At 32.6% G+C, this 26,679-nt stretch overlaps 3 protein-coding genes and 1 long non-coding RNA gene across 4 annotated transcripts; 1 reads left to right on the top strand and 3 right to left on the bottom strand.

Annotated features, from left to right (window-relative positions):
• The first annotated feature begins 472 nt into the window (after window positions 1-472).
• LOC111715361 (CTL-like protein 2) lies at window positions 473-6,498 on the top strand. The gene is made up of 6 exons (XM_023490673.1): window positions 473-1,039; window positions 1,302-1,490; window positions 2,365-2,533; window positions 3,191-3,363; window positions 4,431-4,524; window positions 5,019-6,498. The coding sequence occupies exons 1-6, from the start codon at window positions 811-813 to the stop codon at window positions 6,319-6,321; spliced, it is 2,157 nt and encodes a 718-aa protein (XP_023346441.1). The 5' UTR covers window positions 473-810; the 3' UTR covers window positions 6,322-6,498.
• Window positions 6,454-13,166, bottom strand: LOC111715362 (uncharacterized). Its single transcript, XM_023490674.1, has 13 exons — window positions 13,050-13,166; window positions 12,517-12,615; window positions 11,510-11,589; window positions 11,054-11,138; window positions 10,250-10,377; window positions 9,727-9,792; window positions 8,839-8,937; window positions 8,589-8,659; window positions 8,144-8,208; window positions 7,520-7,575; window positions 7,316-7,388; window positions 6,754-6,877; window positions 6,454-6,606 (listed from the first exon to the last, which is right to left on the bottom strand). Exons 1-13 carry the CDS (start codon window positions 13,164-13,166, stop codon window positions 6,488-6,490), a joined length of 1,182 nt encoding a protein of 393 aa, XP_023346442.1. The 3' UTR covers window positions 6,454-6,487.
• A 37-nt stretch (window positions 13,167-13,203) lies between these two features.
• Window positions 13,204-17,167, bottom strand: LOC111715360 (uncharacterized). The gene is made up of 4 exons (XM_023490672.1): window positions 16,970-17,167; window positions 16,808-16,852; window positions 15,930-16,709; window positions 13,204-13,249 (listed from the first exon to the last, which is right to left on the bottom strand). The coding sequence occupies exons 1-4, from the start codon at window positions 16,987-16,989 to the stop codon at window positions 13,204-13,206; spliced, it is 891 nt and encodes a 296-aa protein (XP_023346440.1). The 5' UTR covers window positions 16,990-17,167.
• Window positions 17,168-17,323: 156 nt separating this feature from the next.
• Window positions 17,324-20,041, bottom strand: LOC111715364 (uncharacterized). Its single transcript, XR_002768222.1, has 3 exons — window positions 19,596-20,041; window positions 17,780-17,899; window positions 17,324-17,343 (listed from the first exon to the last, which is right to left on the bottom strand). It is a non-coding gene; the product is annotated as an uncharacterized LOC111715364 (long non-coding RNA).
• Window positions 20,042-26,679: the final 6,638 nt, after the last annotated feature.

Genomic DNA, 26,679 nt, shown 5'->3' with positions numbered 1-26,679 from the left:
ATTCGGACGATGATACCCCCCCCCCTCTAGTTCCCTCCTGGACCCATCCTCCCAACAAATAGTTACGGAAGAGTGGATAACCCGGAGAAAGCCCGCGAACCATGGAAACCAATCCGATGTAGTTCTCTGTAAACACAGATATCAGTCAGTGCAATTACAGAAAATTTATTCATTCCATAAATTTCTAAAAAAATATATTTTAGTAAATTTATAGCATTCTTTTTGAACACAACAAAATTTTTCGTTGTTTTGGGTTTAAATGTATTCTTTTAAAAAAGTTATAATAGTACTTTAATGCATTTCTTTATTTTCGTAACAAGTCTAATTGTATAAAAACTATTAATGTCACTTAAAGATATATTTCATTAATAATGAGTTTGAAAAATGAAAGCCACTGTTTGCGGCAGTCATAGAGCCGTATAGGACTGCAGTTTGAAATACTCCTTTCTTCATTACACACTACACTGCACATACTAGTCTCCACTTCCAGAATTATATGAATTTCTTCTAAAATGCAAAACAGAATATACTTGAAGCTCAATATTTAAAAAACAATTATTCGATCTATTTCATATTTGTCAGTAAAAGATTATTGGTTAAATAATTTCATATATTTTATATATTTCATATAAAGATCAGATGAGAAATAAAACGAGAAAAGTTCTGGTTTCTACTTTCCGAGAAAATCAATACAAACGGACGGACAAAGAAAACTAGAAATAACGACATTATTAGAGAATCAATAAATGTTCTCTTCTTTGTTGAAGCAATGAGTGGAAATCCTTGAAAAGTCTAGAGAAAATACGCAAAATGGGTCGTGGCAAAGCTTGTTGCGTAGGACCTTGTTGTGCTGGATCTCAAGTTGATAGTGAAGAAGAATACGACCCGTCGCACAATGGACCGATTAAGGACAGATCTTGCACAGATGTCATATGCCTACTACTATTTATTGTATTTTTACTCGGTTGGGGCGTGGTTTCCGTGTATGCTTTTGTGAATGGGAATCCTAAACAGCTCATATACCCTAGTAACAGTAGAGGTTTGTATATATAAGCTTTATTCTTAAAAAATCTATGCATATTAACACGCAACTTCGTTAATATAAAACTGTAACTTTTATAAACTTTATTTTTTTCATTTAAAAAAATTTATATTACGATCAAGAGAAAGAAAGAGTTTTAAAAGGTTTCTGCAAAAAGTTTAGTTTCAGTATCATTATCAGTTTATAGATAACAAAGCACTGACTCGGAAAAAAATGCTCACATGACTTACTTTTTACAGAAATAGTTCTCTACTTGTAGGTGAGATATGTGGAACTGCTGATCACTCTGAGAAGCCGTTCCTGTTGTTCTTTGACCTGACAGTATGCATCGGGCTGTCCGCGACTATCGGCGGATGCGCGACCCCGCAAGTGTGCGTGCGCGAATGCCCGTCAGGATACTGGTCTTATGTTACTGGAAAGACAAAGGAGCTCCAATCTTTTTGTACAGGTTTTTAAAATAATTATTATTTATCCAAATTGTATAAATCTTTTCTTTTTTGACATTATTTTCATGGAAATGTAGGCCCATTCAGATATACAAAGATGGTTTGATTTGATGTTTTTTGATTGAATGATTGTATGCCCAGCTTAAATCATTGGATGCTTTTTGATTGAATGGTTTCATGTTCAGCTTAAATCATTGGATGGTTTTTGATTGAATGATTTTATGTCCAGCTTAAATCATTGGATGGTTTTTGATTGAATGATTTTATGTTCAGCTTAAATCATTGGATGGTTTTTGATTGAAAGGTTTCATGTTCAGCTTGAATCATTGGATGGTTTTTGATTGAATTATTTTATGTCCAGCTTAAATCAAATGAATGGTTTTTGATTGAATGGTTTCATGTTCAGCTTAAATCTTTAAATTAAAATTAATCATGAAGTCAAAAATTGACTAAACAGTGAAATCCAGCCTTCAAAAGGTTACAATCAATGTTTAAAAACCCTAAATAATTCAAAGGGACTGCAGTAAACATAATTTTTCAAGTGACCCTCCCCCCTCAGTTAAAGAACTGCATGTCCGATTCACAGTGGAACCCTTTAAACTTTATCTGAGAAATTATGTGGAATATATTGACAGTTTTTTTTTACCCTGAAACGTGTTTAATTCCTTTTTTTTCTCTATGATAAAACTGCAAGTCAGGGTTTTACAGGCAGTTGAAAATTATTAATTTTCCGAGAGAAAAACATGAATATCTTCTCAGCTTAGCTAAGCCCAAGGTTAAAAGGGTTTTGTTGTGATACGGACATGCAGCAGATATTGAGGGTTGCTTGAAATTATACGGACAGTCCCTTTAACAATTATTAAATGTCAATTTTAGATTTGAGTCCTGGTGAGTTTGAAGGAACGGATGTAAATACTTTGATAAGATTACGGAAATGTCCAGCTTACCTCCTGGACAGTACTCATATTCTGGGTAGATGTGTTCCTAACTTTGGTATCTTAAAACTTAACTCATCAGAAGAAACTTTAATTCAACAACTTAAAAAGTAAGTTATCTTCTATATAATAAAACAAGACATTCGTATATATGTTGCGTATAGCTGACATTTTTTGTGGAGACTCAGGGGTGACCGGGGGTGTTATAGGCTAAAAAATATTTAAAGTTTTTCCTCAAAATTTGTTTTTTTTTACATATTTTTTCCACGGTCAACGCCGGGCTCTTCAGCCAGTGTATTATATAATACAAAATTTGCTGTAAAAAAATGTCGAATTCCCCCCCGTTATCGCCAGACTTGAGAGACATTTTAAGGGTTCAACTTCGTTTTTAGAGTACGTTGAGAAACTTGTTTATAAAATCCTCTCTCCGAAACAACGAAAGACAATACAACCTAAAGTACAGAACGATTCATAATTATAAATCATTCGAGAAACTGATTATTCTCCTATGGATAATTTATTTGTCTTTAATCGTGATTGAAGATTTAAGAATTAGAATGTTAGAATATGAGACTAGTACTCAACTCCTTTGGAGTCTTACAAATCCAATTTTTGAAAATATGAAAAGCTACATATATTTTCTTTATTCATAAATGTCTGTAAACAGTAAAAACGTCACCCATTCATGGAACGAAAATAAAGTTTTTGTTAACTTTTATTATTTTATTATTATTATTAGCTTTTAGACAATATTATTTATTGTAAAGGGATGATAACACAGCATTAGATACTGGTAGTCTAACTCAGGGAATAAAGTTCTTGATGAGTGCCATTAACCTGGGAGGTTTAGGAGATAAACTTCTAACTGATTTATCCTTCTACTGGTGGATTCTTCTCCTTTCTCTTCTAGCATCCATGCTTCTATCATTCTTCTGGATAGGTATATTAAGGATTTATTTTAGAGCACTGGTTTATTCCATCAGGTTGTAAAGATATAGTGATTAGTAAATTTGAGCTTTTATCAAATACCCAATTCTTTGATTTAAGTATTTTGAGTGGATAAACGCAAATAAGGGAGAGAAGAGCAATCCTAGTTTATATATATGTAAATAGTAGAGAGGACATTTTATCACTTTTAACTTCAAAACATTTTTTTATCGAGAATTGTTTTCCTAGAAAACGGATTTTGTACTTTATCAATCAACAATTTTATATAAATATTTTGTACTTTATCAATCAACAATTTGATATAAATATTTTGTACTTTATCAATCAACAATTTGATATAAATATTTTCTAATGCATATTAAGTTTATACATTATTGTTGACGTAGTTTTAGAATATTTAGAAAACATGTATAGTTGTTATTTTCAATTATTCAATATAACATTATTGTTTATTGAATATTTATATATATATTGTATACACGCATTCATCCATAGTTCCACAAAAACACAAATTTGCATGTTAATAATCAGTAATTTTCAAAAACCCAATTTATTGATTTATTAAAAAACTCAGATAATTTAACAAGGGATTTAACCAGTTTAAGCCAGTAGTTCTGGTTATCTGTGAGTACTAAGCAAACATGGTAAAATCTATATTCTAAGTTTACTCGTATGAATTACATAAAAGTACTGAAAGCTGCCTTTTTTTGTTAATGCAATAATGTGCATATTAGCACTACTTGGTACGTATGCTGCTCAAATAAAATATTCAAGTAGATATTATATAAAGAGAAATATATTTACAATTATATATTCAAACTAGCTTGGGAACCCAGCTTTGCTTGGTAACTAAGTTTTCCCTATAAATTCAACCAGCGCTCAACTTAAAACTTTTAAACCAAGCTAAGAACAATTGCGTGGTTCTACTGATTTCCCATATCAAAATTTTAAGCAAATCGTGAAAGGGGTTCCTGAGATATAATCGGAGATACAAACTGACAGACTAAGAGAGATTACTATTTTATATATATATATATATAAATGATATTGTACGTTTAGCACTGTTGAGATATGCTGCTGGTCCTATGGTCTGGTTAAGTATTATACTCGGAGTAACACTACTTTTAACAGCTTCAGCTCTATTCTGGTACAGGTACAACAATAACAACAACAACAACAACAACAACATTAGACACATTTTCAATTTTTCAACTTAATTCGTAGAAGGGTATAAATAGGAAGAGAATCTAAACCTATAATTAAGATATGAAGACTTTATGTATTTTCATCTTCATATTTCCTGATTGAATCATCTTTATATGATTTAAGGTTTGAAATACAACCAATTAAGCAACAAATCAAATTAAAAAAGGATTGTACTCATCCTCGATTTCGAGAGCATTTTTTACTAGGTAGAACATTATTTAATCAGATAAATAACGTTTTTTAGCAACTTAGACGATCAGGTTTACACTATCTTTTCAAAACTTAATTTAAATAATCATTGACACAAAGTTAAAGTTTCTAAAATTCATTAAACCCAATCCATAAGAGAAGATCACTTAGTCTGTAGTCGCAGAAGAGTCTAACTCACAAGTTTAATTTAGCTTGATGTTATTATAACTTTTGTAAACATGTTTATTGTAGGTATACTTTGCTGTTGGAAGCAGGAACTGATGCGGATAAAGATGCTATTTTTCTCCCTCCAGGAGTCAGCGCATTCTCCTCATTCTACTTTAGTCCAACATTTTGGATAGTTGCTGCGATTATCCTTACTATAATCACCGTATTCATCATCCTCATCCTTATCTTTCTTAGATCAAGGATAGTTATAGCAATAGAACTCATAGAGGCGGCTAGTCAAGCAATAGGAAGCAATATGACAACCTTGTTTTTCCCAGGAGGTCCATTTATCCTCGAGGTTCTCTGTATTATCTGGTTCTGCTTAATCGCATCCTTCCTTGCATCCTCAGGAGAAGCGCAGTTCAAGGTTGTGGATACATGTAAGGAGATGACCTGCTTGAACCCTGAAACTAACCAGGCCTACTACAAGAACCAGGTGTGTGAAACAACCTCCTTCAACTGTTCCACCTGTCCCCAGGCTAAATGTGTGTTCCATAAATTTGGTCCTGGTCTACTAGGATCCGTTCTCCAGGTTTATAATCTCTTTGCACTCTTCTGGGTTCTTTTCTTTACCCAGGCTCTAGGAGAGATGATACTAGCTGGAGTATTCGCTGGTTGGTTCTGGACAATGGATAAAGTAAACGATCTACCCCTAGCTCCGATATTCTCTAGTGCTCATAGAACATTCAGATATCATCTTGGAACCATAGCTTTCGGTTCTCTTATCCTAACAGTAGTTAGGATGATACGTGTATTCCTGGAGTTTATAGAGCAGAGATTGAAACAGTATGGACCTGATAATGTAGCTGTTAAAGCTATTCTCTGCATGTGTAAATGTTGCTTCTATTGTCTAGAGAACTGTTTACGGTTTCTCAACAGGAACGCGTATATAATGACCGCTGTTTATGGATACAACTTCTGTAGCGGAGCCAGAAGATCATTTATGCTGTTAGCTAGAAATCTAGCTCGTGTAAGTGTTCTAGATAAAGTGACAGATTTCATCCTTCTCATTGGTAAAATAATAGTTCTGAGTCTAGTTCTACTGTTTGCTCTAGCGTTGTATAAAGCAGGAGCTATAGATGCAGAACGCCAGCTCAACTTTCAGATAGTTCCAGTCCTTCTCATCATCCTTACAACATACGCAGTATCTTCAAGTTTCTTCTCCGTATACTCTATGGCGGTGGATACAATATTCCTGTGTTTCCTGGAGGATATAGAGAAACATGATGGTTCAGAGGAAAATCCATATTTCATGCATCAAGATCTCAGAAGGGTTCTTGGATATATGAACAAAATAAAACAAGTTGAAGAATCTAAACAAGAATAGATACCAGACACTTGTCAATTTTCTGTAAACACAGTCGGGAATACGGTTCTCAACAAATACAATTTAATCAGTTTCTGAACAAGTCTAGGTGTAAAAGTTGCCGTATCATGTAAAAAAAATTCGACAAATGTATATTATATAATCTATATATTTTCAAATAAACATATTATATTGCTATTTCATTTAAATTCTTTCTACGAATTCTTATTCTCTTTCTTTTCCTACACACCTTTCTACCGAGTAGTATTATTAGTATTGTTAGAGAGAGCCAACCTGTAACAGATCCTAAACAGATATACCTCTTATTAAAAAGTATTAAAAAAAGAAAAATATCAAAAGGTTGAAAGAAGAAGTTTATAGTGTTTTATAAAAAGGTTTCTTCATGTGTTCTTCGGTTTTTTTTGTATTCAATGTTTACTGTATCTTTCCTACCTAATCTATTAATTAGCACGATGAATCCAGACTGATATTGTAAACTCTGAACAAGGTTCGTCTGATCATGATTAAACTCCACTATAGATATATCTTCAGGTTCAGCTCCGAACAGAGATGCAACCTAAACATGAATTAACTGATCTATATCTTCAGGTTCAGCTCCGAATGTAGATGTAATCTAAACATGGATTTAACTAATCTATATCTCCAGGTTCAGCTCCGAACAGAGATGCAACCTAAACATGGATTTAACTAATCTATATCTCCAGGTTCAGCTCCGAATGTAGATGTAATCTAAACATGGATTTAACTAATCTATATCTCCAGGTTCAGCTCCGAATGTAGATGTAATCTAAACATGGATTTAACTAATCTATATCTCCAGGTTCAGCTCCGAATGTAGATGTAATCTAAATTTGACTGGACTCACAATATTTCATTTTAATCCTGATATCTTCTTAATCTGATATCTTAGACTATAAATACGTCTAGATCAATATTTAGACTTTAACTTTATAGTTAACACATCCTTACCCTATAATCCCTTGATTTTCTTTACCTTGTTCTCAACTTCTGCTGATATTGTGTTCACTTCCCAGTATTTTCTTTCACACTCTAGTGGACACTTTTCCCTTAGAAAAAATTGTAAATTTGATAATTTTTAAAAACATAAAATGGAAAAATTGAAAAACATGAAATGGATTGGATACATGCATCTGTAAGTATTTTCTAGACATCACTGTCCTCGTCCTTATAGGTCTACCTGAGATTTTTCTGAAACCGTTCTCTAATATTAGGATTCTGTGTTACCATATCTCCCTAGGATAAACAATTGGAATACAGTCAAAGGAATTGAGTCTTTGGAACAAAATCAAATATTTCAACCACAATATCTTTAGAACTCGATGTTGTAAACCTTTGATATTTCAAACTCAGATTATTTGATCTAACAGAATTCATAGTTTGAAATATCTAAGGTATGCAACATTTAGTTCCAAAGATATAGTGATTAGAAAATCAGAGTTTGTGGCAAAGACTCAATTCCTTAGTGTTCAAAATAATATGGCAGCATGCAGTTAAAATGTTATAAAGGGTGATGGTCCCGTTAACGAGAATGTATTCGTTATCTATGGTTATCTGCACATTAACAACCATTTCTTTTTTATTGTTATAAAAAACGATCAAAACTACGTTTTCAAAATTGCATAAGATAATAAGACAAGATTGTAAATATTAAGTCAACAATATATAAATATAAATACAATATATAGAGTACACAAAACAATTATTTTTCTTGATGGATTTAAGGTTTTTATGCGCGTTAACACAACTTGTGATTTGCTATGTTTAATAATTGAATAATCTTACTCTGAAAAGTCCAACTAACCTGTTCTCGCAATATGTACATGAGAGCTAGAGATTCCATTGGTCCGCAGACAGGTAGATCAACTCCTGGACACAAAATAACAAATTTAACTTAATATTGATTTTACAATGTTACTGTAGACTCACTTCAAACTATATTTTTTTTGTCCTTTTATCTTTGCATCATGATGTCGTAAAAATTTGATATTTCAAGCTATTAATTTGGTTGAATCAAATAATTCAGGTTTAGAATATCAAATATTAGGATGAAGAGATGAAAGTAATGGAAAAGTCGAGTTTGTAATTGTATAAGTATAAGGATAATGATGAAATGCTTAGCACAAATTAATCAAAGAAATCTCTGAAAAAAAATGATTATTAATCACTGGAAGACTTGATTTATTGACATGAATTTTTGGTGCATTTTTCAGTTAGAAAAACTGCACAAATTAAAGACGACATTTTACCTGGAGATGACGGAAGGGAAAGAAGAGAACAATTCACAGACTTTTCAGCAATCATTTGCATAACAGTATTCCTGGAATAACAAGTTTAAAATATTTTCACATTAATCTTATAAAGAAATATGACCCGTAGATAGTTTCAGTTTGTCGTATATAAGATACAATCATTGTAGAAATTGCAAAAATTTCAAGAATTTTACAAAACTTGAAGGAAGCTTGAGGAACACAGTTCTCCGTGTTTACCCTTGTATACCTGCATCCAGCTTGTGTATATGCTTGTTTATCAAGTACAGGAGCATCCTTGCATCTTGTCATATCAGATCTTGAACCCTCGTGGTTTAACAGAACAGGTCTAGTTCACCATTTAGTCATATCTAACTTTTCTTATTCAATATTGGTAAACAGAAAAAAATTTACTCAGTGAAAAAGTTAATTTTTTTCCCGACAAAGGAACTTAACACTTGCAAACTTTAATTTTCTAGTCCGATATCCTTGCAAGCTAATTATGTAAACCTTTAATATTTCAAACTTATAATTGATAATTCAAAATTTGAAATAATTTGAAGTAAGTAAGGATGTAAGTATGAAGTAAGTAAGTAATTATTTATTTATGAAATATAACAAAAACACAAAATTAAGGGTTTCAGGAGAAAATATTTTAAAACCTACAAAGTTAGAGGTTATAGGTCTACGACATTAGTTTTAAGAATTAGAAAATTATAATTTGTGACAAGAGTTCAGTTTCTTAGAACAGTCTGCATAGTATAAGATACTACAAATCTAGTATTCTTTAATTCATTGGACCATTGGATCAAAACTTTAGTATTTCTAATCTCCTTCTTTACGCGCTCAGTTATTTCCCCTTCTCGGAGTTTAGTATATGAAATCGGTCTCATCTAACTCTTTCTTTAAATCATTTTTTAGCTTTATGTGGATTTCCCATATATTTCACACATTTAAATCTTTAAATTAAAATATTTACAATGTGGATATATCTATTGAAGTCAATCTGACTAAGTGCTATACCCGCCATTAGTTTTAGACTGGGAATAAATTGAAACAACTTAACTTTAACTAATTTAAAAGTTTCTAACCCTGATAAATATATTGTAGAATTCATGTTATTTCTGACTAAACAATCCTTGAAGTGAGAGTAGAAGTGTGCCCGGGCCAAACCAACATATCTCGGGCAGGATCCCGGGACCAGCTAGACAATTACAGATTTATATTATTCTTCTTTAATTATTGTTTTTTGAAAGTATGTTTTTTAAAAGAACTAAGAAATTCGCCTCAAATTTTTAATTTTCCGATTCCTACATCTTTTCAATCTGATAATACGCGTGTATTCCTTGGATGTTTTAAACTTATTTGATCTAGCAGAATATAAAGTTTGATTTTTAAAAATAAAATCTAAAACGACAACTCTGACCAGACTTAATAAATAGCAAGACATAATTGAGCCCCGTAGACATAGTTAAACCATTTCTGTGTGTGTCAGGTCAAGCGAAGAGAAGTGGACAAATGGTTTAACTTAGTCGATCTACGAGGTTCAACTATGTGTTGCACTCCAGTTCAACTGAACCGTGGTCGAAAAGACGGGACTCGAAAATTGGAGTTTTAAAAGAGTAATCAGACGAAAATGAGACGAAAATGATAAAAAAGACCTGTCTTCGTCCTTATGAAGGACTGAGAGTAGAAGAGCTCTGGATCTAACCGTATCCCAGGGAACTATTCTATGATCCAGGTCAACTGAGTTTACTAGAGATGTGTTGATGATCATGGTTAATCTCATCTAGAATAATTTAATATGAGCCAGGTCAACTGAGTTTACTAGAGATGTGTTTATGGTCATGGTTAATCTCATCTAGAATAATTTACTATTTATCTTGTATTAAATTCAAGTTTACAGAATTTCTTCACTTTGCTTAATTTCCCGAAAAATAACTGATTGCTTGCCACAATCTTTAATTTTTAATCCTTGTATTGTTTTCACCTTGATGTCCTAAATCTTTGATATTTCAAACTAAGATTCTGCCAGATCAAATATTTAAAGTTTGATATATCAAGATCTCGCCATCAGGTTGCAAAGATACAGGGATTAGGACAGAGAGTTTGTGGCATTGGATTAATTTAGCATAAATAATTCTAATTCTGTAAAAAAAATCTTAAAACTAAAAAAAAACCAAAATCAACAACATACTTTAGTTATTAATATTCAACGAAATAAGTCAAATTATAATTATTGATTTCAAAATTTGGCTTAACTCGAGAAAGATTAAAAGCCTCGAAATGTTTAAAATTGGAATTTGTATAAAAAAACTGCACAGTCCCTTCACGTTAAAATGATTTATTTTCTGTAAAACCCATTCTCACTTTTAATTTAATTTAAATCTGATTTATAATGTTTTCAATTCTTTAAATATCAATACATTTTTTTTGATGGTGAAAGAAAGTCATTCAAATAATACCTTCTCGTCATTACCAAGAGGAAACCCTTCTACTTGACCTCTTATCCCTAGGTTTCCCTCCAGGCACAATCCTTCAGGTCTATACCTAGAGAAGGTCTAGGTTTAGATCAATACCTAGAGAATGGTTTTTGTAGACCTATTGGATTACGTTTAAACCCAAAGAAGGGTAGTTTTAGATCTTCGTTTACAGAAAGGTATAGGTTTAGAAGTACAACCTTTTAGGTCTAGAAATGAGTAGGTATGATTTGTAAGTTTAGGTCTAAACCTAGAGAAAGTAGTCTTAAGAACATAACTCTTCAGATCCATACTTAGAGAAGTATAGGTTTAGACAAGTATATATGTTTAGACACGCAACCCTTTAGTTCTATGCATAAAGAAGGATAGGTTCAATTTATAATCCTGTATGAAACAATATTATGAATTATATTATAAAATGTCGTCTTAATTTTGTCCAACCTGAAGTTTCCTAGGAACATGTTACAGCAATCTTGACCTCGTAGTATCTGTTTACTAGAAACCTGACAGGCCCTCACAACCTGGAACATATTGTTAGATATGCTAAATATAATGATAGCCATATTTAATAAGCATAGAGAAACGTATGGTGTTGGAAAAGAATATGAAAGTTTTGAAAATTATCCTGATTTGCAGATCTATATTAAATATATAAATTAGTTGAAATAAGTAATCAAGAAATATAAAAAAAAAATTTTACTGTTAAAATTGTAAACTAACCTTAGGACAGGTTGGAGATAAACTAACCTCAGAACAGGATGGAGCTAAACTAACCTCAGGACAGGGTGGAGATAAACTAACCTCAGGACAGGATAGAGCTAAACTAACCTCAGGAAGGGTGGAGATAAACTAACCTCAGGACAGGGTGGAGATAAAATAACCTCAGGATAGGTTGGAGCTAAACTAACCTCAGGACAGAATGGAACTAAACTAACCTCAGGACAGGGTGGAGATAAACTAACCTCAGGACAGGATAGAGCTATAATAACCTCAGGACAGGATGGAGCTAAAATAACCTCAGGACAGGATAGAGCTAAACTAACCTCAGGACAGGATAGAGCTATATTAACCTCAGAACAGGTTAGAGCTATACTAACCTCAGGACAGGATGGAGCTAAAATAACCTCAGGACAGGATGGAGCTAAACTAACCTCAGGATAGGTTGCAGATAAACTAACCTCAGGACAGGATGGAGCTAAACTAACCACAGGACAGGTTGGAGCTAAACTAACCTCGGGACAGGTTGGACCTAAACTAACCTCAGGACAGGGTGGAGCTATACTAACCACAGGACAGGTTGGAGCTAAACTGACCTCAGGACAGGTTGGAGCTAAACTGACCTCAGGATAGGTTGGAGCTAAACTAACCACAGGACAGGTTGGAGCTAAACTAACCTCAGGAAAGGCTGGAGCTAAACTAACCTCAGGATAGGTTGGAGCTAAACTAACCTCAGGACAGGTAGGAGCTGCGGATCGGAGAAGTCTTCTGAGGGGTTCTCTCTCAACCTTCTCTCCTCCTCGTTTCTTCCGTCCTTCCAGCACACGGTACTAAACCAAGAAGTCATCATGAAACTGTGGAGTATTCATTAGTACAGAATAGCCGTTTTGGCAACGCCACGCGCGTGCATTTTATTTAGTTATTGATGATAAAGGAATGACTTTAACTACTGTCTGTGTCCGACGCATTGGAACTAGAAGAGAAAAACTAACCAGTGAAATCTACAAGAATATTCATGAATATGTTTTAACTACAGTGGTAGTCGTATATATCTATGTAGTGAAGACGACTTTCTTTTTCTTTTTCAACTTTCTACCAATCTGTCAAACAGCAGAAACACAGCTTCTATTTGTTTACTAGTAAACTTGCAATTTGAAAAATGCTTGTTAAGAATCAAAGCATTAAATAAATAAAAAGTCGTCATCTTTGTATTGATATAATCTTAGACCACTGTACCATAATAAAGGGGGGGGGGTTCTCCAACCTGTTTAGTGAGTTCTGTGAGCAGATCCTTGTTCTCTAGTATCTCCGGGTTAGGGTTGAGAGGAGAGAGGGTGAAGAGAAGAAAAGAAGCAAGCTGCGGAGATATACCAGCACTCATGGTTAATCTCATCTAGAATAATTTAATATGATCCAGGTCAACTGATATCATTTCGAGGATAATATGAGGTTATATATCGACCCCTAAACATTATATATATCATTCGCGGGTAGTAGGAGGTTATGTATCGACCCCTAAACAGTATCTAGACCATCTAGAGGGTAGTAGGAGGTTATGTATCGACCCCTAAATATTATATAGACCATGTAGAGGATAGAAGGAGGTTATGTATTGACCCCTAAACAGTATCTAGATCATTTAGAGGGTAGTAGGAGTTTATGTATCGACACCCCTAAACAGTATCTAGACCATCTAGAGGGTAGTAGGAGGTTATGTATCGACCCCTAAATATTATATAGACCATTTAGAGGGTAGAAGGAGGTTATGTATCGACCACTTAACAGTATCTTAACCATTTAGAGGGTAGTAGGAGGTTATGTATCGACACCTAAACAGTATCTTAACCATTTAGAGGGTAGTAAAAGGTTATGTATCGACCACTTAACAGTATCTAGATTATTTCGAGGATAATAAGAGGCTGTGTATCGTCCCCTGAACAGTATATAGATTATTTCGAGGATAATAAGAGGCTGTGTATCGTCCCCTGAACAGTATATAGATTATTTTGTGGATAAAAAGAGGATATGTTTTGACCCTAGAAAATTATCTTAATCATTTCGAGGATAATATGAGAATATGTTTTGCCCCCTAAACATTAGATTATTTTGAGGATAATAGGAGGTTATGTATCGAACCCTGAACAATATCAGGATCATATCGAGGATAATATCGAGGATAATAGGAGGTTATGTATCGAACCCTGAACAATATCAGGATCATATCGAGGATAATATCGAGGATAATAGGAGGTTATGTATCGAACCCTGAACAATATCAGGATCATATCGAGGATTATTTCGAGGATAATAGGAGGTTATGTATCGAACCCTGAACAATATCAGGATCATATCGAGGATAATATCGAGGATAATAGGAGGTTATGTATCGAACCCTGAACAATATCTGGTTCATTTCGGGGATAATATGATGTTATATATTGACCACTAAATATTATCAAGATCATTTCAACTAATGATAAATACAAAATAAAAATAAAACTAATTTTTGTGTAAATACAGGGGAACCTACAAAAGAAAAAATTTAAATGTCGACTTCAAACTATTAAAGTTTAGCAATCTGAATGTTGAATTTGGTCTTATGTCGTTGTTATACATTTTTAAAAGTTCGTTTGCTAGCAACCAAGAATTCAGGCGAGTTCATCTCTTAGCATCATCTTGTACAGGTAACTTTTGTATAATATATAGATAGAAAGAAAAAATATTTGAATTATTAAAATTTATATAAATTGGCTCCAAAGTTGGCATTGATATGCATTGATATTTTAAGGTCAAAAGCATAAATTCTGCCAAATCATTGAATTTATCACTAAAACCTCTTCCTGTTGCTATAGAGCCAATTTTTCAAAAATAAAGAAAATATTTTAAATTCTGTTTCCTTTCGGGAAAAGTGTTTGTTAATACTGTATCTTTGCAATTGGAAACTGTTTATAAGAAACTGGTTACACGCCTCAAACTCTAATTATTCTTGCAACCAGAGCTGTCATACGCCTATGATATCATAAGTATATGAACCCTACTTAAACCAGACCAAATGGTAAAATGTTTACACCTTCGGGTTGAAACTTGCCAAATTATACGGATGAGATAAAAAGAGTGTGAAATAAATGTCTTTTTAATCAGCATTATAATAAAAAAGAACATCAGAGGACTCTTCTCTCGTCCAATTAAAATGAGTTTTTGACACAAACTCTAATTTTTCAATCCCTATATCTTTACAATATTTTATTATTTCAAATTATAAATTCTGTTAGATCAAATATTCTAGATTTGAAATACTAAGGTTTACATTATCAGGTTGCAGAGATATATGAATTAAACCATTTTAGTTTGTGGCAAAGACTCAATTCCTTTGCAGTTGTAAATCATATTTCTCTCAACTGGGAAAATGTAAGTTATTAAATACTCTTCATGCTTGACACACTTTAATGCTTTTAATCTAATTTTATTACTCTATTTTTTGCTTGAAGGTTAAAGTAAATAGAATCTAAATTAACATTTAATGAATAAAATATTCCAATTTCTCTCACCGAAAAATTGAGTGCCGGGTGTTTTGAGTGCACAATTGCACTCTGCACTTTACAATCGAGTAATCAAGGATCAGACAAGCTCAAAGGTACAGTTAAGAATGCACACTACAAATGGAAGTTCAAGTCCGTGAAGGTGGATTAGGTTGAGTTCAAGTATTTGATAAATTAGAAGTCTGCTCTGCACATTGCCCCGTTTAATTATCCCTTGCTCCGAGACTCTGATAGAAATTAGCTTGTCATGGTGGTTTGTCACAATTATAATCTATTTTATTAATATCAATTAAAACCTGATTTTTTTAATATTGATTGCAAAAATAGACATTTTTTCGTTTCCGACTTCTGGGCCCACTTCTCCCCTTACATAAAATCTTTCCTTAGTCGGTCCCAACCGTAGCGCTCCCAATTTAGCCTAAAAAGTTATATTGCTAGGATTACCCCCCCCCCACAATTTTTTTTTATAAGTTCACGGGGGTCGATAGCGTCTGTTGTGGCACATGCTTAAAACTATAGCGGAATTACATTTCGAGTGAAACCATTTAGAAAGAAGAACAAAAAGCCTAAAATATTGTTCAATTAATCCCTCCCTCCAACAGTACCTGTAGTGGTGAGGAGAGGTAGAGAGAAGAAAGACGACTAGGGTTAGTATAATAGCTGCTACCCCAAGGTATAGAGAGGAGCAGCAAGCATCCCTCCAGGAGCATCTTCGGCTGCTCTCCTCTACAACAACGCTCTCCCGATCCTTCAAACGGAAACTAAAATTTCGAGGATCATAGTTTGCTTGGAGGTCTCCTGTTGGTGCTGGAGCTCTGACGAAGGTTCCATGAGACACTGGTTTTACAAGATGGGATATATCTTTATAAACCACAGAACCTTTATCCAATCCGTCCTTGGAATCTCGTCTCCGCTCCGAAGAATATTCCGGATCAATGTCTTTACCGGAGAAAAGTCGACTGTGTGTTCTCCGATCGGATATATCCGGATCCCGGTGTAAATTTTTACGACTGCTGCTGCTAGATCCCTTTCTTTGGCTCACATTTTCCGAACTGTTAGAGTTAGATCTGCTTTTGAGATTTGGGGATCCAGGACGGGGATTATATTTGGTGTTCTCTACTCCGAGTCTTAGATCCATCCCGTATCTGATATCCGTCCCGGGTCTGAAATCCGTTCCTTGTCTTGTCTCCAAACCATGTCTGATATCAGAACCATGTCTAGCGTCTGGTAATCCATGTCTGGAATCTTCAATACGTCTGTTATCTTGTACGTGCCTAGTGTCTGGTAAGTGTCTGGTGTCTTGAATGTGTCTGATGTCTATATTTTGTCTGATATCCACCAGACTATCTCCATATATATCGCTGGTTTCTCCAAACTCGTATCTACTTCACCATGGATTCTCAATCAACGTTTATTTATTTAAATTATTTTTCAATTTATTTTCTTTAGAAATTATTTAATTGTTGAACGTTAAATGATGAACCTGATTGTATCTCTGTCATACTGTCTCTGCTTTGAGGAGGTAACACTATTGAAACAATGTTTTTATTTTTTTTGTCCAATTAATCCAGAAACATTAAATTAGAAAAAGTATCGGATATCTTTTCACGTTCTTAAAGAGCTGACATTTGATAAAATATTGTTCCTAAGTCTCCGATCCCCCATTATCTCTGGATATGAAGGGCTAGCAGGATGACCCTGAGCAATATATGATCTATCCGTCTTAGGACCCGGAGCACCCTCTTCGGGAACCGTCCTGATCCGAAGGGATGGAAAGAATTCTCCGTCCTCCTCTCTATCCTGCTGAGTGTTACTGAAGAATAAAATAAAATAATGGATTTAATTCAGGAGTATCATCAGTAATATAAAAATTAGATAAGTACTTTTTATTGCTTTTTGTTTTTGTTGCTTTTTCCAGACATGTTCAAGAAGATATCTTTCCTAATATTCTAGACATTTATTAATTCAATCCTTTCCTAATATTCTAGACATCTATTAATTCAATTCTTTCCTCACATTCTAGGCATTTCTTAATTTAATCCTTTCCTCTCATTCTAGACATTTATTAATTCAATCCTTATCTCACATTCATAAGTATTTCTTAATTTAATCCTTTCCTCTCATTCTAGATATTTATTAATTAAATTTTTTTCTCACATTCTAGAAATTTATCAATTTAATAGTTCATTTACGCATAATGGTGTGCAAATCTTTGAGATTTTCTGAATTTCAAGTTTTCATTTTATTTATAATTCATTCTAGCATTCATCCGTTCATTCACAAACACCCCAGACCACACTTATATTTGTTTTGGTTGTATGTTGAGGTCTTTTTTTTATTAAATATTTGATTATTTGAAATATAACATAAAGGGATTAGAAACGTTGACTTTGTACGTGGCAAAGACTCAATCCTCTTCACAAAAACATAATTTCTTTTTCTAAAAGTAAGATACCTTATTTTTAGATTTCTGGCTTTTTGGTTTCGACTTCTCTTTATTATTATTGTCTATGTCCTGGAGTGCACTATTGTACAACTGTAGATAGAAGAGCTGTGTGAGTTTATCCTCTCCGACCTGTACAGAACAAAGTTAGAAACAGTAGAGTACATCTAGGATTTATTACCGTGTAAAAACATACATATATACAAGATTAACATATCAAAAACATACATATATACAAGATTAACATATCAAAAAATACATGTATACAAGATTAAAATATCAAAAACATACATGTATACAAGATTAACATATCAAAAACATACGTGTATACAAGATTAACATATCAAAAACATATATATATATATATACACACAAGATTAACATATCAAAAACATACATGTATACAAGATTAACATATCAAAAACGTACATGTATACAAGATTAACATATCAAAATCATACATATATACAAGATTAACATATCAAAAACACACATATATACAAGATTAACATATCAAAAACATACATATATTCAAGATTAACATATCAGAAACATACATATATACAAGATTAACATATCAAAAACATACATATATACAAGATTAACATATCAAAAACATACATATATTCAAGATTAACATATCAGAAACATACATATATACAAGATTAACATATCAAAAACATACATATATACACGATTAACATATCAAAAACATACATATAGACAAGATTAACATATCAAGAATTAAATTCTTAAGTTGTGTTGATACAAAAATAATAAACGAATAAAGCTTGTCGAAAATAAACAAAATTAGCATATTAAAAATTAAATCAAGGTTTGTAAACATAAAGATGATAAAAAATAAACAACGAGTTGCAAATGCACGGTACTGGACACTGAACAGGGATTAACAATAATTCTAAGGTTCACTTTTATAATAATTTTATATTTTAGACTTTCTTTTTGTGGAAAAATAATTTTATAGTTAAAAACGCAATAGAAAAATAAAATCAATATTAGAAAATCCAAAACCTCTCATCCAAATATCAAATTGTTTGTTTTAAAATGGTAGAGTTTGGTAGAGTTTAAACATACTGGTTTTGTTAATTATGTACATTTGAAATACGAGGGAGGGGCTGCATAGCTGCCTTGGACCCCGCTAAACTAAGTACGAAACCCAGGGCATGAACTTATACAAACCCTGGATAGAAAACTTTGATATGATTCAATAGATTTTGAATCCTAAATTTGGGCAATCTTATTGCGAAAACTTTTGATATTTTAAACTTTAACAATTTGATCTGGCAGAATTCATGGTTTGAAATTCCAGAGGTCCATGACATACGGTTGCAAAGATATACGGATTAGAAAATTTGTGCAGCGAGTGTTCAGTCCTTTCAGATATTCCTTCACCTACAAACAAATTTTTAATCAAGATTGTAAAAAAATATACTAAAAAAGTTATACCCTTTTATCCTGCTAGTGTTATTTTGCGAAAATCAAAATGAACTTAACCCTATTCCCGCTGGGGGGGGGGGGTCAATTTGACTAATTTTCGCAAATTTGCAGATTCTAAAAGTAGAGCACAAGAGCTTTCTAATGATGTATCATTTGTCATATTTGGACATAAAACATGGGATTTAGAGGGGGGGTCAAATTGACCCCCCCCCAGCGTATCCTGGTTTTCAAGTACCCCAGCAGGGATAGGGTTAAAATCAAAATTTAGTTCTTAATTTCAGGTATCATTAAGTTTATTGAATCAGAGAAGTTTGCACATAAAGATATACGGGGTTTATTGCGGCTATCCAACCCCTCCCTCGATACATACCTGGAGATAAGGAGATGAATCCGTCCCATCCAGCCTTCTAAATATGTAGTGAAAGGTTATTTAATACACGCTGAACTGAACACCGGTCTCAAATTCTGTATATCTTCAGAAAAAATACTATAAAACTGTGTTGAGAGAAAACTAATTGCTGATCAAGGTAGAACAATAATGTTTATAGATCTGTTTGTCGTAAAATGTATAATATTAAGTTTCGGTTTGGTTAATCTGCATATTTAATGACATTTGTGCAGATATTTTATCTTTATATTTAACAAAAAAAGGAAGAAGGAAACATTTACAATAGTTCTGCAGCTGACTACAATTTAAGAATGCATTTAATGCATCAGGTCAAAGTTGATAAGAAATGCATGTGAACTTTCTTGGAAATGCATTTAAATCCTAGTTGCTGTTATGTGAACCTTGCATGTGCGACTAACAATGGTAAATTAAATTCAAATATCTATCTGTATATAGATAATAAAATAGATTAATCTAAATAAAACACATACCTAGCAAATATCTGACTGACCGAAGGCCGTTTGTTTCAATTTTAAATGATTTTTTCTTTACAAAAACACGTTTAGAAAACTTTGCTTAAGACTCAGACTAAATCTTAATTATTTCTCTCCCCTGAATTCTTTTCAACATCTTTGCATTATTCCTGAAAACATTGATGAATGCTATATTTTCAGCCTGTATAGATTTTTTATATATATTTTCAGCCTTTATAGAAGTTTGTTTTTTATATTTTCAGCCTGAATAGAAGTTTTTTAAAAATATTTTCAGTCTGTATAACAGATTTTTTATAATTTCACTTTGTAAAGAAGTTTTTTTTTTATATTTTCAGCCTTAATAGAATTTTTTGTATATTTTCACCCTGTAAAGAATTTTTTATATTTTCACCTGGAATTGAAGTTCGTTTTTAATATTTTCAATCTGAATAAAATTTTTTTATAACTTGACCCTGTATAAAGTTCTTTTTGTTTTTATTAATTCTAGATTTAATTTCCTAGCTCTAACTTTACTTCTGAAACTTGATCACAGGTTACAAAAACCACAAAATTTTTCTCCTTCAGCTAACTTGAGATTCGGTTTTATACCAGAGCTCCAGAACTAAACTTTCATCAGGATAAAAAACTTATTCCTAAGTTCAGAAATTGAAAAAAATATATTTTTAGGCGAGATAATTATTCATTTCTTAAATTTTCATACTTCTCACGGTTTTGATTTTATTTGCGTGTCAAAAAATTTCAAGGTGGCCCAAGACGAGAAAATGAAGAGAATGTGGCTCGGACGAGAAATTTTTGTGGTTGGCCTTCCTCCCCTCGTTGTATAAAATGTTTGCTTTCATTGTGCTTTTTAAAATGTTATCTCTGTAATGAGATGATGGGATACAAGCTTGAACGAAGCAAAATCAATCCTTCCAGTTTTTAGACATTTTATAAGTTCTTGGATGCTTGTTCAGGCTTTTTGAAAGTGCTAACAATGTCCGAGAACCTAAACTTTTAAAATAATTTATTTACTGTTTTTATTTTTATTCTATTAGTAACATGATATTGAACCCACAGAGATAAAATAATCCTTGAATTTTTATAAATTTAAATAATGTTAATTTACATTCGTCTAAGATTAGAATGTGAAGGTCAATATTTTATATAAGAGACTACTCACTCGATTTTGAATTAGTTGATAATAAAGAGAAATTTAGAATCGGTTGCATTCCGATTAACAATTGAATTCTCTTCTAAAACAACCAAAGTATCGGGATTCGAAATATTTTTTAATAAAAAAAGCAGAAAATTCTAATAATTTTTGAGTTTTAGAATTTGAAAAAATTATTATTATCACATTTGATTGACAAAAGATCATAATATCGATATGAAACTTTTTTGAAATTTGAGTTGATGAAATTTCTAATCTTAAAAGCAAAAGCCTCAAGCATTATTGCTTTGACTACTTTTTATACAGCATGTCTCTTTACTCTATTTTACACCCTGCTCAATTTTTAACAAATTATAAAGCTCTTTGATAAAATCTTGGAATTTAGAATATTTTGACACACAATTCACGAAAAACCAAGCAAAGTATCAGGAATCCAAAAAAAGGAATTCAAATTTTGAATCCCTATATCTTTGCACCATGATGATGTTAACCTTAGATATCTCAAACTTTGATTTTCTGATTTAACAGAATTCATAGTTTGAAGCATCGAAGGTTTACGGCATTAGGGATAAGAAAATAGGAGTTTTTGAAAAAGACTCAATTACTTTAAAAGAGAACAGAGGATGATCAAGCCTGGGAGTCTTGATATTTTTCCCTTTAAATGCAAAAATTAAACAGATATTTTTACTGGTGCACTTAAAGACCCCTTTCTAGATGTATACACGTCTTCACTTTTTTTAGCTCTATTCGGATCCAATCATTACTAAGTTTTACAGTGACCTAAATAGTATTATGAACACAAAAACAACCTTAAAAATAACTATAGATTCACATGTGCATCACCGCATACTATACGCAACTGAAATAAATTATTATCATAATAATTTATTTTCAACCTGCAGAGTAAGTGTGACCCTGTATGTTTATGTGTAAAATCATGCAACTGGAAACAAATTCATCCTTACTCTCTCATCCCATTACTTCCGGATTCCTAGATCAAAAAATACAAAAAGTTTTTGTCAATTATTTTGTTTTCTCTCTTACATTTACTCCAAAACTTTTATTTAAAACTTTTGAAAACCTTGATATAGCTATGTTTAATATTAGGTAATTTCGGAAATTTCTTCTTAAGGAATTGAGTCTTTGCCACAATCTTTGGATTCCGATGTCGTAGACCTTAGATATTTCAAACTATGTATTCTGTTAGATCAAATGATAGAAATTTGAAATATCAAAGATTTACGACATTGGGTTCTAAAGATATTTGAATTATAAATTCAGAGTTTGTGGCAAAGACTCAATTCCTTTAGGATTTTTAAGAATTGTCAAAATCTTTCCTTTATTATTAAACATATTATAGCAGTATTGTTTTAAATATATATCTGTCCTTAAAACCTTTCTTTTTGGAGATTGCCAGATTTGAATCCTAGTATTTTATAAACGATTCTCATTTTTTTAATGCTTGAGTGTTTTGTTGTATACCTTATGTGTTTGTATTTTCTATAATAAATTTAGAAAGTAAATGCCTAAAAACGTGATCAAAGATAACAGGATCAAATTTCATAATAATTCATATTGTGCTTTCCTCGGCTCAATTGTCTGGGAATAGAATTTAATCATCTAATTTTCAGAAGCAGACTTTTACTTATCTTTCTGGACGAGGTCAAAAAAAATTTTTAGTTAAAAAACATGTTTACACGAAAAAAAAACGGTTTTATTATGAATACGTTGTTTTGATGCTATGCTAAATATTAGGCTTCCCAAACCTCTTGTAATCCTAAGTTATCAAATGTAAACGTTTACCTATAATAAGTTTTATTTTATACAATTTGATATAATTACATTTAGCTAATTTTACCGGGAGTAAATATAATTACCATGAATTTTAATTAATATTTATGAGTGCATTTATAGAATACCCGTCAAGACAAATGGAGGAAAATGTACGCTAGATTGTGACGTATGTATTTAGGTTAATCAACTACACTGATCATTGTTATTAGGTGCAGTACGTGGAAAAGGGATTTGAAAATAAACCAAAATTTCGCTGAGGGGGGGGGGGATTTTATTCATGGACTATTTGGGTTAAAATCATACATGATAAAATGGTAAATGAAGACAACTTCTCATAAATATACAGTGCTCCCCAAAATAAATTGGTAAGTATTGGCGACTTTTCAAAATATCCAGTGCTCTCCAAAATAATATGGAAAATGAAGACGACTTCTTATAAATATTCAGTGCTCCCCCCAAAAAATATAGTAGGAATAGACGACTTCTCTTAAATATTAAGTGCTCTCCAAAATAAAGTGGAAAATAAAGACGACTTGTATTAAATAAACAGTGCTTCCCAAAATTGAATGGTAAAGATTGGAGGCTTTTGATAAATATACGGTAATAAAAGGGTGATGTTAAGACGACTTTTCTTTAATATGCAATCTATTTTTCAAGAAGCACTGTATATTTATGAAAAGTCATCATCACTTACCATATTATTTTGAGGAGCTCTTTATATTTATTAGCAGTCGTCTATGCTTACCATATCATTTTGGGGAGCACTGAATATTTCTGAGAAGTCGTCTATGCTTACCATCTTATTTTGGGGAGCACTGTATATTTATAAGAAGTTTTCAATGCTTGTTATTTTATTTAGGGAAGTACTGTATATTTTAAGAAGTCGCCAATGCTTACCATTTTATTTTGGGGAGCACTGTATATTTATGAGAAGTTGTCTTCATTTACCATTTTATCATGTATGATTAAGGTGAAGAAAAAGTTACAATTCTTTTTATAACCCAAATAGTCCATCAATAAAATCACCCCCCCCCCCCTCCACGAAATTTTGGTTTATTTTCAAATCCCTTTTCCACGTACTGCACCTAATAACAATGATCTGTGTAGTTGATTAACCTAAATACATACGTCACAATCTAGCGTACATTTTCCTCCATTTGTCTTGACGGGATAGAATATACGATGGTAGGTTATTATATCAATATAATGAAGACGACTTCTTTATTGCAGTTATAATTGTTAACACGCTTTTTTCGAATTACACAAAGAAAAGAGAAGCTTTTTAAACTGCCAGCTTCTCTTTGTTTCCATGTTTTTGTGTATCCATGAAATGATATGATATGATATGAATTGAAATCGAAAGTTGTCTCCATTAAATTGATATACCACTGTTGTATATTCGGAGGAAGGTCCAAACATCTTTATAAGTTCTGGGACTACTGGAACTACTGCAATTACTTGTTCTAAAAAATATTCTAAATTCTAGACGAGAAGTGTCAAATGATTGACATAGCATGCTGCATGCTTGAATTCAAAACGAGAAGTGTCAAATGATTGACATAGCATGCTGCATGCTTGATTTCTAGACGAGAAGTGTCAAATGATTGACAGAGCATGCTGCATGCTTGAATTCTAAACTAGAAGTGTCAAATGATTGATAGAGCATGCTGCATGCTGGAATTCTAAACGAGAAGTGTCAAATGATTGATAGAGCATGCTGCATGCTTGAGTTCTAGACGAGAAGTGTCAAATGATTGATAGAGCATGCTGCATGCTTGAATTTTAGACAAAAAGTGTCAAATGATTGACATAACATGCTGCATGCTTTAATTTTAGACAAAAAGTGTCAAATGATTGACAGAGCATACTTCATGCTTTAATTTTAGACAAGAAGTGTCAAATGATTGACATAACATGCTGCATGCTTTAATTCTAAACGAGAAGTGTAAAATGATTGAAAAGGCATGCTGCATGCTTGATTTCTAGACGAGAAGTGTCCAATGATTGACATAGCATGCTGCATGCTTGAATTTTAGACAAGAAGTGTCAAATGATTGACAGAGCATACTTCATGCTTTAATTTTAGACAAGAAGTGTCAAATGATTGACAGAGCATACTTCATGCTTTAATTCTAGACAAGAAGTGTCAAATGATTGACATAACATGCTGCATGCTTGAATTCTAGATGAGTAGTATTGAATGCATTAAGAAATATTGGTAAAGACATACACTCCAGAAAACATAAGCCTGGTAGAATTCAAAGATGAAATGATCAAGGGACTGAATGATGAAGAGTTGAAGGAAACATGCAGTTTTTTTATGCCGGAGAAACCACAACAGGAAATAGAGATAAAGCAATATTAGATCGCCAACTATCTTCAAATATATATCTTTGATAGCTACGCTTGTGTCCTTGTGTGAAATTTAGAGCTGATGGGATTGTGCCTTGAGATTTGGCATTGATCGACCAAGAGCTTGTTTTTTAGCTACGCTTGTGGCCGCATGGACATTCAGAGCCGATAAGACCGTGTTTGACATTGATCGCTGAAGAGTTTGTGTCCTAGTTGACATTTATAGCTGACGGGTTGTACCTGGAATGATACAGTTCGGGACGAACTTTTTAGAGTACAGCATTTACTACATGCTCCATGCTTAAATTCTGGATGAGATGTATTGGATGATTGATTATTAAGTTAGACTGCATGCTTGAATGAACACCAGGGGTTAATTTTATTAAACCACTTGAACTGAACAATATGATAAATACACAAGAGTGTCCTATTCTAGACAATAATACAGGGTTCTTCAAAATGTATGGAATGTAAAAAAAATCACAGAAACTCTAACAATTGTCTCAAAGATGAAAATATATATAAAAACCTTACGTGAAATGCTAAAATGAAAATGGAAAGTGTGGCACTTTTCATTTCTTTTGATGACTTTTGCTTCTTTAATTAAACCATCCGTATTTACTGTTAATCTAAAAAATAATTCGCAATAAAGGAACTGTAAGCGTGATTTCAAGTGACCCCTCATACACACATGGCAAGGCCCAATTTACAACGGTACCCTTGAAACATTTTTATGGCCAATAATATTGAAGATATCGTCATTTTTTCTAGGTCTAAGAGTTTTTATTTTTGAAGAAATGCGCAAGTTTTGTAGAGAAATCACATTTGAAAATAATTAGTTTAAAATCATAAACATTGATATTTAATTCATACTTGATCAGACAAAGCTTTTTAGAGTACCGTTGTGAATCGGGCATTGCCTTCTGTGCGTGGAAATTACATTTCCAGTCCTTTTAAATAGTATATATATATATTATAGAGAAGACTGTATTGAAGCTTTCTATTTAGTCTTTTGGTTGGATCGCAGATTTGAATTTCTCTATAACATCAAATCAAATCAAATTATATACTTAGCCATAAATAAAACATGTAAAATTGGATATTTATAATTACATTAGTTGATTGCAGTTTATGGCAAGGAGACGGAACTAGTCGAAACTGTTTTCAGTCGGTCTCCTTTACAGACAGTCTCCTTTACAGACAGTCTCCTTAACAGTCAGTCTACTTTACAGTCAGTCTCTTTTACAGTCAGTCTCCTTTACAGTTGGTCTCCTTT

The sequence above is a fragment of the Eurytemora carolleeae genome, unplaced genomic scaffold (assembly GCF_000591075.1).
Source record: "Eurytemora carolleeae unplaced genomic scaffold, Eaff_2.0 scaffold1768, whole genome shotgun sequence".
Classification (NCBI taxonomy): domain Eukaryota; kingdom Metazoa; phylum Arthropoda; class Copepoda; order Calanoida; family Temoridae; genus Eurytemora; species Eurytemora carolleeae.
The sequence above is the reverse complement of the archived record's forward strand: the minus strand, read 5'-3'. Positions and strand labels throughout refer to the sequence as shown.

Coding starts and splice junctions, on each gene's coding strand:
- LOC111715361 (XM_023490673.1), top strand. CDS start 811: ATGGGTCGTGGCAAAGCTTGTTGCGTAGGACCTTGTTGTGCTGGATCT. Junction 1,040..1,301: donor ATACCCTAGTAACAGTAGAG/GTTTGTATATAT, acceptor CTCTACTTGTAG/GTGAGATATGTGGAACTGCT. Junction 4,525..5,018: donor TCAGCTCTATTCTGGTACAG/GTACAACAATAA, acceptor TGTTTATTGTAG/GTATACTTTGCTGTTGGAAG.
- LOC111715362 (XM_023490674.1), bottom strand. CDS start 13,166: ATGAGTGCTGGTATATCTCCGCAGCTTGCTTCTTTTCTTCTCTTCACC. Junction 11,139..11,509: donor ATGTTCCTAGGAAACTTCAG/GTTGGACAAAAT, acceptor GACCTTCTCTAG/GTATAGACCTGAAGGATTGT. Junction 7,576..8,143: donor TGTACATATTGCGAGAACAG/GTTAGTTGGACT, acceptor TGTTTATCCTAG/GGAGATATGGTAACACAGAA.
- LOC111715360 (XM_023490672.1), bottom strand. CDS start 16,989: ATGGGGGATCGGAGACTTAG. Junction 16,853..16,969: donor ATGGGGGATCGGAGACTTAG/GAACAATATTTT, acceptor TTGTTTCAATAG/TGTTACCTCCTCAAAGCAGA. Junction 13,250..15,929: donor ACCTCTCCTCACCACTACAG/GTACTGTTGGAG, acceptor TATAATGTTTAG/GGGTCGATATATAACCTCAT.